We start from the raw sequence: 14729 nt of genomic DNA on the forward strand, positions 1-14729 counted from the left end.
TTCTGTCTTCAGAAAGTAAATCCTGTTTGAACATCTATTTTTCCCAAGTAACTAAGTATTCCTTAAAATGTTCTTATGACAGTGCCGACTTTGTGCCCTGGGTAGCAGCTTATGCTTTTGTTATAAGACATCTTGCTTGGCGAGGTATACAGAAGTTTTTTGAAGATACTCTGCCTGAAATTCTAAAATTCTGCTTTGGATAAGGATGGTTTATTTTAGTCCTTTTGCTAATCAGGTACTCAAACAGTTTGATGAAAGAGAGGAATTGACTGGGGGGGGGGTGCTCAGATTTTTTCCACCCATCTTCTTTAAGGTTGCTAAAACCTTTCTGCAAACTCAGGTTTATAGGTTCATAAGTAGGTACTAGGCTGTTCACCCTAGGACCTATATAAGCCTAGCCAAAAAGGTACCCTGGCTTTTGCCTCCCAAGAAAATTATTTTCCTGTGCCCCTGTCGAGCAGAGCCACAGAAATGATCCCCAAGGTGAATTTCCTATCTCCCATCCAATCATCAAGATTTTTCTTGAAGAGTGCTAATGAGGAGCTTTGTTTGATATAGATAGGTAGTTTGTTTCAGAGTATGGGAAGTCTCTGGGACAGGAATCTATCCTTCCAGCATGCTCTGTTTATTGTGGTGACAAGGTTTAGGTCTCTAGAGGGTGTAGCTTGGAGGGATTGGGATTCCTTTAAATGGAGCATGTCCAACAGCTCTGGGTTTGACATAGCTTTGTATGTTAGGCAGAGATCGCCACTGAGTAGGTGATATGCGACGGAGTAAAGCTGGAGTTTTTTTAGATGGTCTGCGTAGGACATCTGTTTGAGACCGGTAATCCTCTTTGTGAAGTATTTCTGTGGCCTTTCCAGTTGTTGTAGATGTCCTGTGAGGTACATACCAAAAGGAGTGCTGTATTCTATAATGGGTCTAATGAGTGGCGAGTAGAGGGGAACAATGACCTCTTTTTTCCTGGATGAGAAACCTTTTGTGATCAGGTGTGCCATGTTGAAGGATTTCCTAACTACTGTGGTAATGTGATTATTAAAGGAGAGACTACTGTCCACTTGTGTCCCAAGGTCTCTTATCACACTTTCGGTGATAAGTAGACTACCGCCTGTGTGGTAGTTCATGGGTACAGAGTTTTTAGAAAAAAGGGATGACAATGCACTTTTGGCATTGAGCTTGTGGCCATTGCTTTGACACCAGGCATCTGTCTCAGTGAGGCCCTTTTGTAGGATGTCCACATCATTAGGAGTTTCAATTATGGCTCCTAGTTTGCAGTCATCTGTGAACTTCATTAGCCAAAGACCTTCTGTGTTAGCCTGTACTTCAGAGAAGTAGATAGCAAACAGGAGAGGACCCAGGACTGAACCCTGTGGTACTCCACTTGTTACTGGTCTGAAGTCGGATTTGGAGTGTGCTACTTTCACAGTGTGGGTTCTGTCAGTGAGCCAGTTGGCAACCCATCTTGTGACACAGGGATTTATACCTAGTTTAGTGAGTTTATCTATAATTCCAGAGTGGGGGATGGTGTCAAAAGCCTTGGCGAGATCTAGATAGCCTGTGTGAACCACCTTACCCTCATCTATGGCTTTGGTGACCACTTCAAAGAAGTCTATCAAGTTTAGGAGACATGATCTGCTTTTTACAAATCCAAACTGGGTGGGGTCCAGAGTTTGGAGATTACCATTGTCACTGTTTATAAGTTCCATGATGATACGTTCCATAGCATTGCAGACCAGGCTCATCAGGCTAATGGGGTGGTAGTTCCCAGGGTCCATGGTGGCTCCCCCTTTGTGGAGTGGAATAACTGTCATTGTACACTATTCAGTGGGCACAAAGCCTGAGGTGAGGCTATGATTGAACATGGTGCTTAGGTGGGGTGCCAGCTCGTTCTGTAGTTCATGTAGAACACAGCCTGGGATATTGTCAGGTCCCATGGATGCTGTGTTCTTGGCTTTGGATAGTGTGGTTTTTACCTGTGCAGCCGTGATTACAGGAACTTTGCATTCTTCTGGTACAGGTTCCTTTTCAAAAAACAAAATAACAGCCTCAAAAGACTTCTAACAGGCAGATGTACAAGAAAAAGTGGCAGATTGGTTGAAAGAAGATGGGGAAAATCTTCCAGAAAAAGGGATAGTCAAGTAATATGGAATGATTGTTGTAAGACCCTTCCCATGCCAGATCCAACACTAGGTGACCTAGACAGCTGCCTAGGGCCAAGAACTGGATGGGGTGCCTGGCCACAGCATTATTTTAAAAAAGAAGAAATGTTTTTGGCTCTGTAGTTCTGCTTGCATTAGGAATTAAAAAAGCAAATCAGCAACCAATGCGCCTGTACAGCAGATACACAGGTGGAATCCCAGGTGTGTATTTTCTGTTCCCCATCCAGTTATCTAGGTTGCACTTAAAAAGGGATAATGAGGTACTCTGCTTGACGTGGAGAGGAAGTCTATTCCACAGAAGGGGGGAGTCTCTGGGATATAGATCTTTCCCACCAGCAAGTTCTGTTGATGTCACAGACCAAGCTGAGGTCATGAATCCAGGTTACTTGAGTGGAGCTTGACTTGCGGATATGCAGCATTCCCATCAAGGTGGGGTCTGAGATTGCTTTGTATGCCAGACAGACAGAGGTCATCTCTGAGGAGTCTGTGTGAGACTGAGCAGAGGGAAGGGCTTTTAGCCTATCTGTGTAGGGTAGATGTTTTGAGGCCCTGGATTCTCCTGGTGAGGAACCTCTGTGTTCTCTCCAGTTGCTGCATATGCTTTGTGAGGTACATGCCAAAAGAGGCATTGTACTCAATCATGGGTGGTATAAGGGAAAAATGCAGGGATGTTATGACCTCTTTTCCTTGGATGAGATACCCTTCCTAATGAGGTGGGCCATGTAGGAAGCTTTCTGTACAACGGAGGCAATATGGTGGTCAAAAGTCAGGTTGTTATCAACCTGGATGCCCAAGTCCGTCATGACTGATTGCATGTTTAGGACCTTGTTATTAATGTGATAATTTGTGGGGACATCACTCCCCCCGAAGGGGGTCATGATACATTTTTTGGCATTCAGTTTGAGGCCATGTTTCTAGCACCAGTCATTTGTTTGGGTGTGACCCTCTTGGAGAATGCCCACATCATTGGCGAATTCAAGACAATGCCCAGCTTGCAGTCATCTGCAAACTTGGTCAGCCATAGCCTACTACTTTTGGCCTGCACCTCAGAAAAGTATATCCCAAACAACAGAGGCACCTAAGACCGATCCCCTGGAGTATGCCACTTGTTACTGGTCTACTGCTTGAGATGGCTTCCCCTATTTTGACTAGGTGGGTTCTGTCAGTGAGCCAGTTTGCTACCCATCTGGTAACATATGGAATGATGCTTAGTTGAGAGAGTTTATCTATTATACCCGAGTGAAGAATAGTATCGAAGGCTTTGGCCACAGTCACAGCTGAACAGACTTTTAATAGAGAGTAAAATAAAATGATGTAAGTGCTTTCTAGTCAATCTTGGACGCCTCATCAGACATATCAAACAACTTAATCAGAACTATCTAAATACAACCTGGAAATTGATCATTGTAAAATTAACCAATCACAATGATAAAACAATAAAGAACTGAATTAGTGCAGCAAGCACCTATTATACACATGCACACACACACACACACAAATATAATCATAACTAGAAATGTAAAATGTCAGATTTCAGAGTGTAAATTCTTGAACAATAAAAATATATAAAAGTATATATATAAAAACATATATAAAAAAATATATATAAAAAATATACCCTGTATATACATATACAGACGATCCACTGTCAGTGCTAAAGGTGTATAAAAACCAATTTCACCAATAGGTCGAAGCATACTCAAAACAGTACTGCAACATCCTACTGTTGCTAAATGAAGATACAGGAACAATGGTTATAAGTGCATAATCAATGTATATGAAGGGAATTACAGTCTAGACTAACAAGTTCAGATCAAGTTGTTGTAATACTGCTCTGAGATGATTGGAGAATGAACTTTTAGAGATGGGCTATAAGAAGAATGAATGTATTCGCCTACATGATGATACATTTCTAGATAGGAGAAATAAGGTGAGACCATACTTTAGAGCCAGAAGGGACCTTGATGCAGTGAATATTAGGAATGAGACAGATTTTTTTAGTAAATGTAGGATTAAGATTCCTTTTTCTACTAATAAGATAGTTCGAGATGTTATATCCAAAAACTGGGAGATATTGATGACAGATGTAAAGATTACTAGTCTAGTAGGTGACAGACCCAGATATGCTTACAGGAACACCAAGTCATTGAAGAGGTATTTTGCTATGAGAAAGCAAGTAATAAGAGAGCCCAGACAGTGAGGAGAGGGACTTTTGGATGCAGGAGTTGTAACCACTGCATTTATATGGCTAATAGCAGTAGCTTTATACATCCTATGACTCAGAAGGTTTATGAATTCAAACATTACGCAGATTGCATGTTATACAGGGCTTTTCTTGTCTGTGTATGTTGTAGTCTGCTTGTGTGTTGTGCATGGGATCAGAAATAAGATGTGGTATATGTATGAAGTTGCTTGTCCTCACCTGTATGTGTCTGTCTGGATTACCATACGTAATAGTGCAGGTTGTAATGTACTTATTTTGTCTTCCTACTCACAAGTGACCATGGGGGTTGGAGTGCGCCCCCCTCGCAACCTGATGTCAGAGTCTCATCGAACTCTGATGATGATGGTGGCTTTTTATGGTGTTTCATTATATCAGAATCAGACAATGTTCTTTTTTATACTATTTTCCATGCTTTTTTTCATATTTCATTTTAGCTTTCATACTTTTTCATACTTTGGCGTATGTATAACATAGCCGTGGTGGTACAGCAGTAGCGTTGTTGCCTCACAACAAGAGGTTCTCCTGTTCGATTCTCAGCTGGAGTGCCTGGTGTGTAGAGTCTGCATGTCCTCCCCACGGTCGAGTCGCCTCCGAAAGACATGCGTGAATGGGCGTGCCTTCGCTGAAGGTTGGGCGTCGGGCTGGCAACTCGGCACCATAAGAAAATCTATTCCCAATCATTAGCGGACCAGAGTTCCGCTGTGTCGACCCCTAACCAGGAAAAGCTGAAAAGACAAACAACAGCAACTTTGGTGTATGTATAGCATATATTTTCATGTATATTGATTATGCACTTTTAAAGATTGTTCCTATGTCTTCATTTAGCAATATTAGGATGTTGCATTACTCTTTGATTATGCTGCCAACAATTGGTGAAATTGAGTTTTATACACCTTTAGCATAGACAGTGGATCTTCTATATATGTATATACAGTGTATATATTTTGTATATAAATATATATATGTATGCATATATATATATATATATATATATATATATATATATAGATATACTTTTATATATTTTATTGTTCAAGAATTTAGACTCTGAAGTTTGACATTTTACATTTTTACTGGTGATTATATTAAATATGTGTGTATATATATATATATATATATATATATATATATATATATATATATAGACATATACATATATCTATCTATATATATATATATATATATATATATATATATATATATTTATGTGTGTGTGTGTGTGTGTGTGTGTGTGTGTGTGTGTGTGTGTGTGTGTGTGTATTAAACCCACATTTTGTAGACTTTGCAATGTTAGGTGCTTGCTGCACTAATTTAGTTCTATTGTTTTATTGTTGTGATTGGTCAGTTTTACAATGATCAATTTCCTGGTTGTATTCAAATAGTTGTGATTAAGTTGTTTGATATGTCTGATGAAGCTTTCTAGTTTGTCATTACTCTCTATTAAATGTCTGTTCAGCTGCGACCGTGTTTGTCACCTCATTGTTGGGTTTGATTAGATACTTCAACCAAGAAAAAATAGTGAAGGTGCTGCCCAGTAACAATAAAGGCTTTCCTCTTCTGTTAATGGAAATAATTAATCATTGATGCACCTTTGATATACCAATGTCCAACCAGACAAAAAGTTCGAAATTCCAATTTATTGTATTAATAAAAATAAAAATAAAGATCAGTTGAATTTCCCAGATTGAGCACTTTCATCTCCTATGTGGAGACTTCATCAGAATCTGTTGTAACAAAACATCCTCAGTGTATAAATAACCATTCTAATTAATCAATTAGTTAATTACTCTTACATTTTTATAGGTTGGCTATTAATTGTTAACGCTTGATGCTGATATAGTTCATAAGCAGACAATTTAGCACTTTTGTAAAACACTTTTTGCAGTAATCACATTGTAAAAACTGTTCAAACTATTAATGCAGCCATTCCTAATACATACTTCCTAAAACATAGAGAAATACATACATAGTGAAAACTTATAAATTACATATATAAATACCTATCCTATACATATAAAATATCTAGAAAAATATATATTCTTAATAAAATGCTTAAAAAATCTTTATGTTGATTGTTTAGTATTGGTGTTTAAAAAATACATATATAATAATCTTACAATTCTCGAAATCTCTAAAAAATCACTTAAAATACTTGTTCAAAAAGGTATAAAAACCTAAAATTATTCCAATACATTCTACTTGTAGTAGGTGTATTAACAATTACAACTGTGACTAAAATTAATGTGGAGATTGGTAAACCAAACTTGAATTTAGAGAGATGGTCTGGCAGTTAAGATTGGATTCATATGGGAATTATGGGTTAAATGACCACATATCCATCAACCCAGCCCTTAAGATCTTGGCTGACGACCCCAAGAGACATCACTAGACCAGTATTTTTTGAAGTCACTTGGTTAAGTATTAATATATGTATTAATTTTAGTCACAGTTGTAATTGTCAATACACCTACTACAAGTAGAATGTATTGGAATAGTTTTAGGTTTTTATACCTTTTTGAACAAGTATTTTAAGTGATTTTTTAGAGATTTTGAGAATTGTAAGATTATTATACATGTATTTTTTGAACACCAATACTAAACAATCAACATAAAGATTTTTTAAGCATTTTATTAAGAATATATATTTTTCTAGATATTTTATATGTATAGGATAGGTATTTATATATGTAATTTATAAGTTTTCACTATGTATGTATTTCTCTATGTTTTAGGAAGTATGTATTAGGAATGGCTGCATTAATAGTTTGAACAGTTTTTACAATGTGATTACTGCAAAAAGTGTTTTACAAAAGTGCTAAATTGTCTGCTTATGAACTATATCAGCATCAAGCGTTAACAATTAATAGCCAACCTATAAAAATGTAAGGGTAATTAACTAATTGATTAATTAGAATGGTTATTTATACTGAGGATGTTTTGTTACAACAGATTCTGATGAAGTCTCCATATAGGAGATGAAAGTGCTCAATCTAGGAAATTCAACTGATCTTTATTTTTATTTTTATTTTTATTAATACAATAAATTGGAATTTCGAACTTTTTGTCTGGTTGGACATTGGTATATCAAAGGTGCATCAATGATTAATTATTTCCATTAACGGAAGAGGAAAGCCTTTATTGTTACTGGGCAGCGCCTTCACTATTTTTTCTTGGTTGAAGTTGTGAGTTTTTTTTGATTAGATACTACTTGGATGGAACAAAATCCTGCAATAAGACCAATCAGCTATTTATTTCTATGTAGGTTAAGAAAAAAAGGGTAGCCAGTGTCAAAGCAGATAATTATCAAACAACTTCCTGGCAAGTTCAGGGCTCACTATACCTCGGCTTTGGCTTTTCTTTTGGCTTTTTGGAAAAGGGTAATCTCTAGAGCTATTCCAGATTTGCTGACTGTTAACAACTTGGTCCTCTGTACATACTTTTACAAAGCAATGTAAACTAGATTAATTTTCCAAATCCAGAATGACTTTTGCTAGTACTGTCCTCCAGGGCTCCTGGATTATCAAACGCCTTCCTCCTCCCCACTATAATTCTAAGCTCTGGTATTCTACTTAACTTTGGCTACTGCAACACTGATCATAGTATAGTTATGTAAGTAAACTTACCATAACAGTATATGTTCTAATAGATCACTGTTGCAGTAGCTGCTCCCTCCCTTCCCTCCCTCCATAATTTTTTGTGTGTTAGGTGTATTGTCAGAATATGAATATAGACATGTGTGTGTGTGTGTGTGTGTGTGTGTGTGTGTGTGTGTGTGTGTGTGTGTGTGTGTGTGTGTGTGTGTGTGTATGTGTGTGTGTGTGTGTATAGATGTCTATATGTATACGTATGTGTATATGTGTGTATATATATATATATATATATATATATATATATATATATATATATGTGTGTGTGTGTGTATACACACACACACACACACACACACACACACACACACACACACACACTCTTTTATGTTTATTTCCTTTCCTAGCATTTATCTGATTTCAGGAATGTAGCTTCCCTTCTTTACGTAAAAAAACTTTAAAGCTTTGGAAACATAACCACTTCTTTGTTGAGTTTCACCTCAAGCTCCACAATTGGTCAGTGGTTGTATACTTAGAAGGATGTAACTCGGTTAGCTTAGACTACAGGAACAGTGATCTGTTAGGACATATGCTGTTATGGTAAGTTTACTTAAACAACTATAACTTGCTCAGTACCATTTTCAAGTGCTGACACTGAGACAAGAACTAGGTATGTAATTTTTAATAATTTGCAAGATAATATAATATGAGACATGCACTGTTGTAGCCATACCAGTCTTATTATGTTTTTCATATTGCAGCACTTGGAGGTAGAAGTCGGCTTGGCTCTTACAACGATCAAGTTATTCACAAAGAAATAATGTCAACACGTAGAAGTAAGTGCATATTTTACATATGCAGTTGTGAAAAAAATTGTGAATACTAAGTGTCTAATAGAAAATGTACTAAATGAAATCCTCTGTGTGTCTCCTTATTACACATCATATTTAGTTTGCTTTAATTCAGTTAACTTAGTTCATAGCGTCTTCTTACACAACATGGATTTTCTTTTTTTTTCCAAAAACATTTTTATTTTGTTTTCATTATAAATATACGCAAATGTGCATATAACAAATACAATAAAACAATAACAAAACTATTTACAATATTTACATTCATCCATGATAAACAATCATTTTATCCATGATAAGTTACCAGTATTTGTTCAAAAGGTTTTCCAATTTTTGCCATGCTATTTTTTTATGAGTAATGTTTTGAGTTCTATAACAAATGGTTTGCAGTTCTTTTTTACAAACAACTTTTGCTAAATTAATAAATTCTTTAAAGATCAAATCTTCTTTACTTTTCCAGTTCAAAGTAATAACTTTTCTGGCAATTGCAAGAAGTGACCAGAGTAACTGAATCTGAGATTTATGTATAACATTAGGTATAGGAACATTGAATAGGATTAGTGAGTTAGAAATATGACAGTTATCAGACGATAAAGCCTTTACAAAATACCTTAAGTCTTTCCAGTATTGAACAACATTTCTTCATTCAATGAACATGTGAACCCAGTTGGCCTCTAGTAATTCATCATATTTCCAACCTTTACTTTCACTGATTTTGAGTGTAAGATTTATTTTATGTGAAGTATAGAAACTCCTATTCATAAATTTCCATGTATACAGTCTCCTATATAATGAAGAAGAGGTACCATACGTAGATTTCAGTAACAGTTTTTTGGATTCATCAACTATTTGTTCTCCACTAATCTTTACATAGTAATTCCAAAAATGTGAGTCAAACTTTAGAGTGTCTTCTCTTAGTATCTTATAGATAGATGAAATACTTAATTTTTGATAATCTGTCTTTTCAAGACACCTAATAAAAAGTTGAATCAAACTAGGTATAGATTCAGTCTCTAGGTTGATTGATACTCTCATTTTGTTTTCTATAAACTGCCGTAATGGGTGTATAAACAACCAACTGATTTGACTATTATCAAAACTACATAGAAGAGAGTTTAGTGGTTTAATACTCTTATTTTCAGTAAACTGATGCCAGAATATCAAGTTATTTTCCTTTAATTTTTGCATTGCATTGATGTTGAAAGAATCTAGGCAATCAGGGGAGTATGCTATAGGGAATATAAGAAATAGGAATTGTTTAATGTTGTAATTACAATCAATTATATTTTTAAAGCTATTAAATATTTGATTAATGCCATAAGAAAAATGATCAACCTTGTTATTAAATAAACAAAATTCACGTAAAAGCCAATGAACTTTACTTATTCCATATTGTTCCTTAAATTGATTTTCTATAGATCTGACATCAGTTATATGAATCTCATGTATTATTTTCCAGCCAGATATATAGGTAGGTGAGATCCAGTGTGATATTACATTAATTATAACTGATTTGGAATAAAGACCTAAGCTAGGGAATCCTACCTCGTTACTGTTCCAAGTTCTATGCTGCCATTTATATGCAATCCTAGGTTTTAAGGGGAACCATAAAAATTTAAGTAGCATGGAGTCTAATTTTTTAAATAAGTTTTTGGGAGGGGGTAGTATCAATTACTGTATATAAAACAACATTTTAGGTAAAATTATCATTTAAATTAAAGAGACCTTATCCTCCATTGTGAAGAACATTTTATTCCATCTTTTGATTAGTTCACTAATGGTGGTTATTAAATCATTGTAGTTTAGTTTAACAGACTCTTTCCATGTACTCTTTATACTGACACCCAAATATTCTAATACATCATTATCCCAATTAAACAGGGTATTCTGTCTTAGGTTTTGTTGCTCTTTTTAATTAGTAATGTTTTGGATTTATTATGATTAAATTTAAGCCCTGAAATTATTTCAGACTTGCTTAAGGTATTTGTAACATTATGCAAAGAACCATCAATATCATCCAATGTTAATAACATATCATCAGCAAATAATTGCATTTTAGGACAATAGTCCTTATTAACTTGAAAGCCTTTTATATTTTGCTTGTTTCTGATATATGTAGCAAAAGGTCCATTGAAAGAGCAAACAGTAATGGTGACAAAGGACAACCTTGTCTAGTTTCCTTGAGGATTTCTAGTGGTGAGGATAGACATGATCTGATTTTCACATAAGCTTGTGCCCCACTATAAATTTTCATTAATAAGTTCACAAAAATCGGAGTAGAATTCAAAACCAATCAAAATTCTTTGTAGATAAGACCATCTAATAGAATCAAAAGTCTTTTATATGTCTAGGCTGATAATAGTTAGTTGTTTTTTGTATTTGCATGCTATGTTTATTAATGACAGTAATTTAATAATGTTATCTTGCACTTTTCTATGAAGAATGAACCCATTCTGATCATTATGTATTAGATTAGGTAATATTTTCTTTATCCTATTAGCTAATATTGTCATGAAAATTTTATAATCAGTGTTTAGCAACAAAATTGTCCTATATGAATCACAAGATTTTGGGTCCTTACCTTGTTTTAAAATGGGGGAGATAATTTAATATTTCCATGATGGGAGTGTTATACATTTTTGCTTAACCATAGTAAAGGCACTCATCATTTTCTTTATTATATATTCAGGAAAAATCTTATATAGTTCAGGAATTATTCCATCCAGTCCTGAAACTTTATTATCTTTTAAATTTTTTATTTGCTCTTTCACTTCTGTTAGTGTTATTTGTTTATTTAATATGTTATTTTGTTGCATTGACACATTAGTAGTTATATTTTCTTGAATAAAAGTATTACGTTATCTGTCTCCCAAAGTGGTGTGTTATTATTTATATCTTTATAGTAGTTTTTGAACACTTCTAATATGCCCATTAAGTTAGATGTACTCTTAACTGAACCATCCCTTTTATATTTAATCTCATTAATAAGATTTTGATTGTTTATTTTTTTGGAGCTTACCACTATTTTATGTAGATATTTAGGATTTACAGAATACAATTGTAATTTTAATTTTTCCAGGTTTATGGCTACCTTATGATTCAGAACTTCTAAGTATTTTTGATTTAACTTAGTAATTTCATTATGTGCTACTTTGTTATTTGATTTTGTGTTCATTTTTATCTTGTCTATGTTTTTTTTTTTTTTTTTGTAATTCTAAAAGTTTTTTGTTCCACTCTCTCCTTTTTTAAGGTACCAAGATTTTATTCTACTATATATATATATATATATATATATATATATATATATATATATGTAAACTTTAAAGGTGTCCCATAGTATAGTATCAATCACTTCACTATTATCATTTGTTTCCATAAACATGTCTATTTCTTTCATTATCCATTCCCTAAAGTCTTTTAACTTAGTTATGTAAGCAGGAATTCTCTGTAGAAATCTTAAATCATTTGTATATGTAGTTAATGTAAAGTTTATAGCATTATGGTCTGAAAGTGGACACATCATTATAGATATGTCACTTATTTTTTAGTATATATTATTTGGGTTTATATCAAAATTCCGAAGAGGTAAAATGCCAAACGTGTAAATATCGAACCCAAAATATCAAATGGTGAAAATAGCGAAGCCCCAAAACATCAAAATCTTACCTAAGGCAAGATTTTGGTGGGCCGTTCTGTGGCTTCACTATTTCCTCCACTGTGGTGCGAGAGTTATGGACCTTAGGGTTAGGGTGCGGGTTAAGGTAAGTGGATAGTTAGTAATGTATGTGTGGTTTAGTGCGGGGTTGGGTTTTGTTAACTGTATGCGTGTGGTTTATTTATTTTGGTGTGCTTGTGTTGTATGTATGTTTCTCGGAACAGAAATTTTTTTGACTGGGAAAAAGTTCTCTATTCTGAGCATTCAATGTTTTCAGTATTCGAAATTCCAAGTTCGAACATATGGTATTTGACATTTTGGAATTTCGAATATATGATATAGACCCATATTATTTGATACAAAGACCTTATCAATGTTTGTTTGTCTACCAAACCGATATGAATTGTGAGTATAGAATAAGGAATAATGTTCTCTTAGACCATGTATATCTTTAAGGTTCATCTGGTTTGTAAAGTCATTTAACTTCTTGGCTTGAGATGTTAGTTTTATTTTACCATTTTTAGGAGTATCATAGCCTGATAATAGACAGTTAAAATCACCTGTTGCTATAATTTCCCCTTTTGCATTTAAAGTAATCAGGTCCAGATATTTCTCAACATATTTAGTACTTAGTCCTGGTATCCAGTATGTATTAATCAAAATATAATACTTTCTACTGATTTCCAAAATAACCATGCTTAGCATCCCACCATTATCTGAAATTGTATCTATAATTATTGGCATAGTATAAGTATTTTCCATAGAATGAGAGTGCCCCTTCTCTTAGTCTTAAAACTTGAATCAGCCAGAATGTTATAGCCGTTAAATGAGTATTTTGTACGTCTTTTTTTAATAGATGGGTTTCCTGTAAAAGATTATCTGGGCTTTATGCATTTGATATATTTAAGCAAACCAGCTCTTTTGACATTATTGTTCAAACCATTAATATTTATTGATAAAGATTTATAAGCCATTGACTATAATGTGTATGTTGTTACTTACTGAAAGACCTTTCTTCCGTGTTGACTTGAAATCTACTGAAAACTTACTTATCATGGATGTATAATGTGTATTAAGCACTACTTTCCAAAACCCAAAACTATTTACAAATACATACATGAAACATAAAGTTTCTGGTTTAGTTAAAAACTTAACTATACCATCCATCCACCACCTCTCCAACACCAAAAGACACAAATTATCCATCTCTGCTTAAAATATAGTATAAAAAAAAGAAAATCATTATGAAAGCAACAAAAGAAATCTGAGTCCATGAAATATGCATTAAAATGAGAGTGTCCAATATAACTGAAGCTATATGAATATGTCACATATAATAATAGCACCTCGGATAAATAGATATGTCAGAAATATACATCAGATCAGAGTATGTATAAACATTAGAAGCTGAAGGTTAAGAAGATTGTCGATATTTCCAAGACTTTTCAAGAAACAGCAGATGTTTTAAACATTTTGTCAATCATCTATCTAACATTTTTCGTGTATCTGTTGAATATATATATATATATATATATATATATATATATATATAAACACTTATTACAAAAAAAGCCTCACAACCCTCTGTTTAGTTACTAAAGGTTTAGTTATGTAACATAAGTCCAATGTTAATATGCATAATGAGTTTTCTAATGCAGCTCCAAGTTAATTTGATGTCATTTAGTTACTAAAAGTGTCATTGAATCTGCAGAATATATGCATCTATAAAAGAACATAGGTATTTTCAAAGGAGTTAAACACTATCAGAACTAATTGTTTACCATTTAAAGTATCTAAGTGAACTATAACAGAATTTCAAGAGAAAAGAATCCTAGATACAGCCATTTAACAAGTTCAAAAGGTCAAGTGATGTCATCACTGTTGTTTCCTCAAGCTGCAGCTTCATAAACTCGGTAAAAAGTATCTAAATAGGCTCATGCACAGCAGAGGTTGTCTCTAGTGAGGAAAAAAGCATTTTTGGTGGGAAATCAAATCTTGAAGCTTTTAGAGTTTACAGAAAGCAAAAAAAAAAAAAAAAAAAAAAACACTCAACCTGCCTTGTCAGTGCATGTCATGAATCTCTACAATGAGAACAGTCACACAGACCACCAGTTTCCTCACAAAATATCAACATAATGAAAAAATTAACCCTTTTATATAAAAACAGTAGCAACAGCTGCCTCAAATCAGAAATCATTTTATAACATTTTAATCAGTTAACCACCAATTAACCAGACTAGAAAAGAAACTAAT

The 14729-nt window shown here is 34.0% G+C and overlaps 1 protein-coding gene across 1 annotated transcript in view; it reads left to right on the forward strand.

Annotated features, from left to right (window-relative positions):
* LOC122806145 (inter-alpha-trypsin inhibitor heavy chain H3-like) overlaps positions 1–14167 on the forward strand; it is a 1222311-nt gene extending 1208144 nt beyond the window's left edge. Inside the window, exons 17-19 of the mRNA XM_044076382.1 lie at positions 8732–8806; positions 13746–13771; positions 14135–14167. Coding sequence (XP_043932317.1) covers positions 8732–8806; positions 13746–13771; positions 14135–14167 — 134 coding nt within the window. The remainder of the gene's footprint in view (positions 1–8731; positions 8807–13745; positions 13772–14134) is intronic.
* The last annotated feature ends 562 nt before the right edge of the window (positions 14168–14729 follow it).

The sequence above is a fragment of the Protopterus annectens genome, chromosome 7.part0, assembly GCF_019279795.1.
Source record: "Protopterus annectens isolate FY-2018-M chromosome 7.part0, PAN1.0, whole genome shotgun sequence".
Lineage (NCBI taxonomy): Eukaryota > Metazoa > Chordata > Ceratodontiformes > Protopteridae > Protopterus > Protopterus annectens.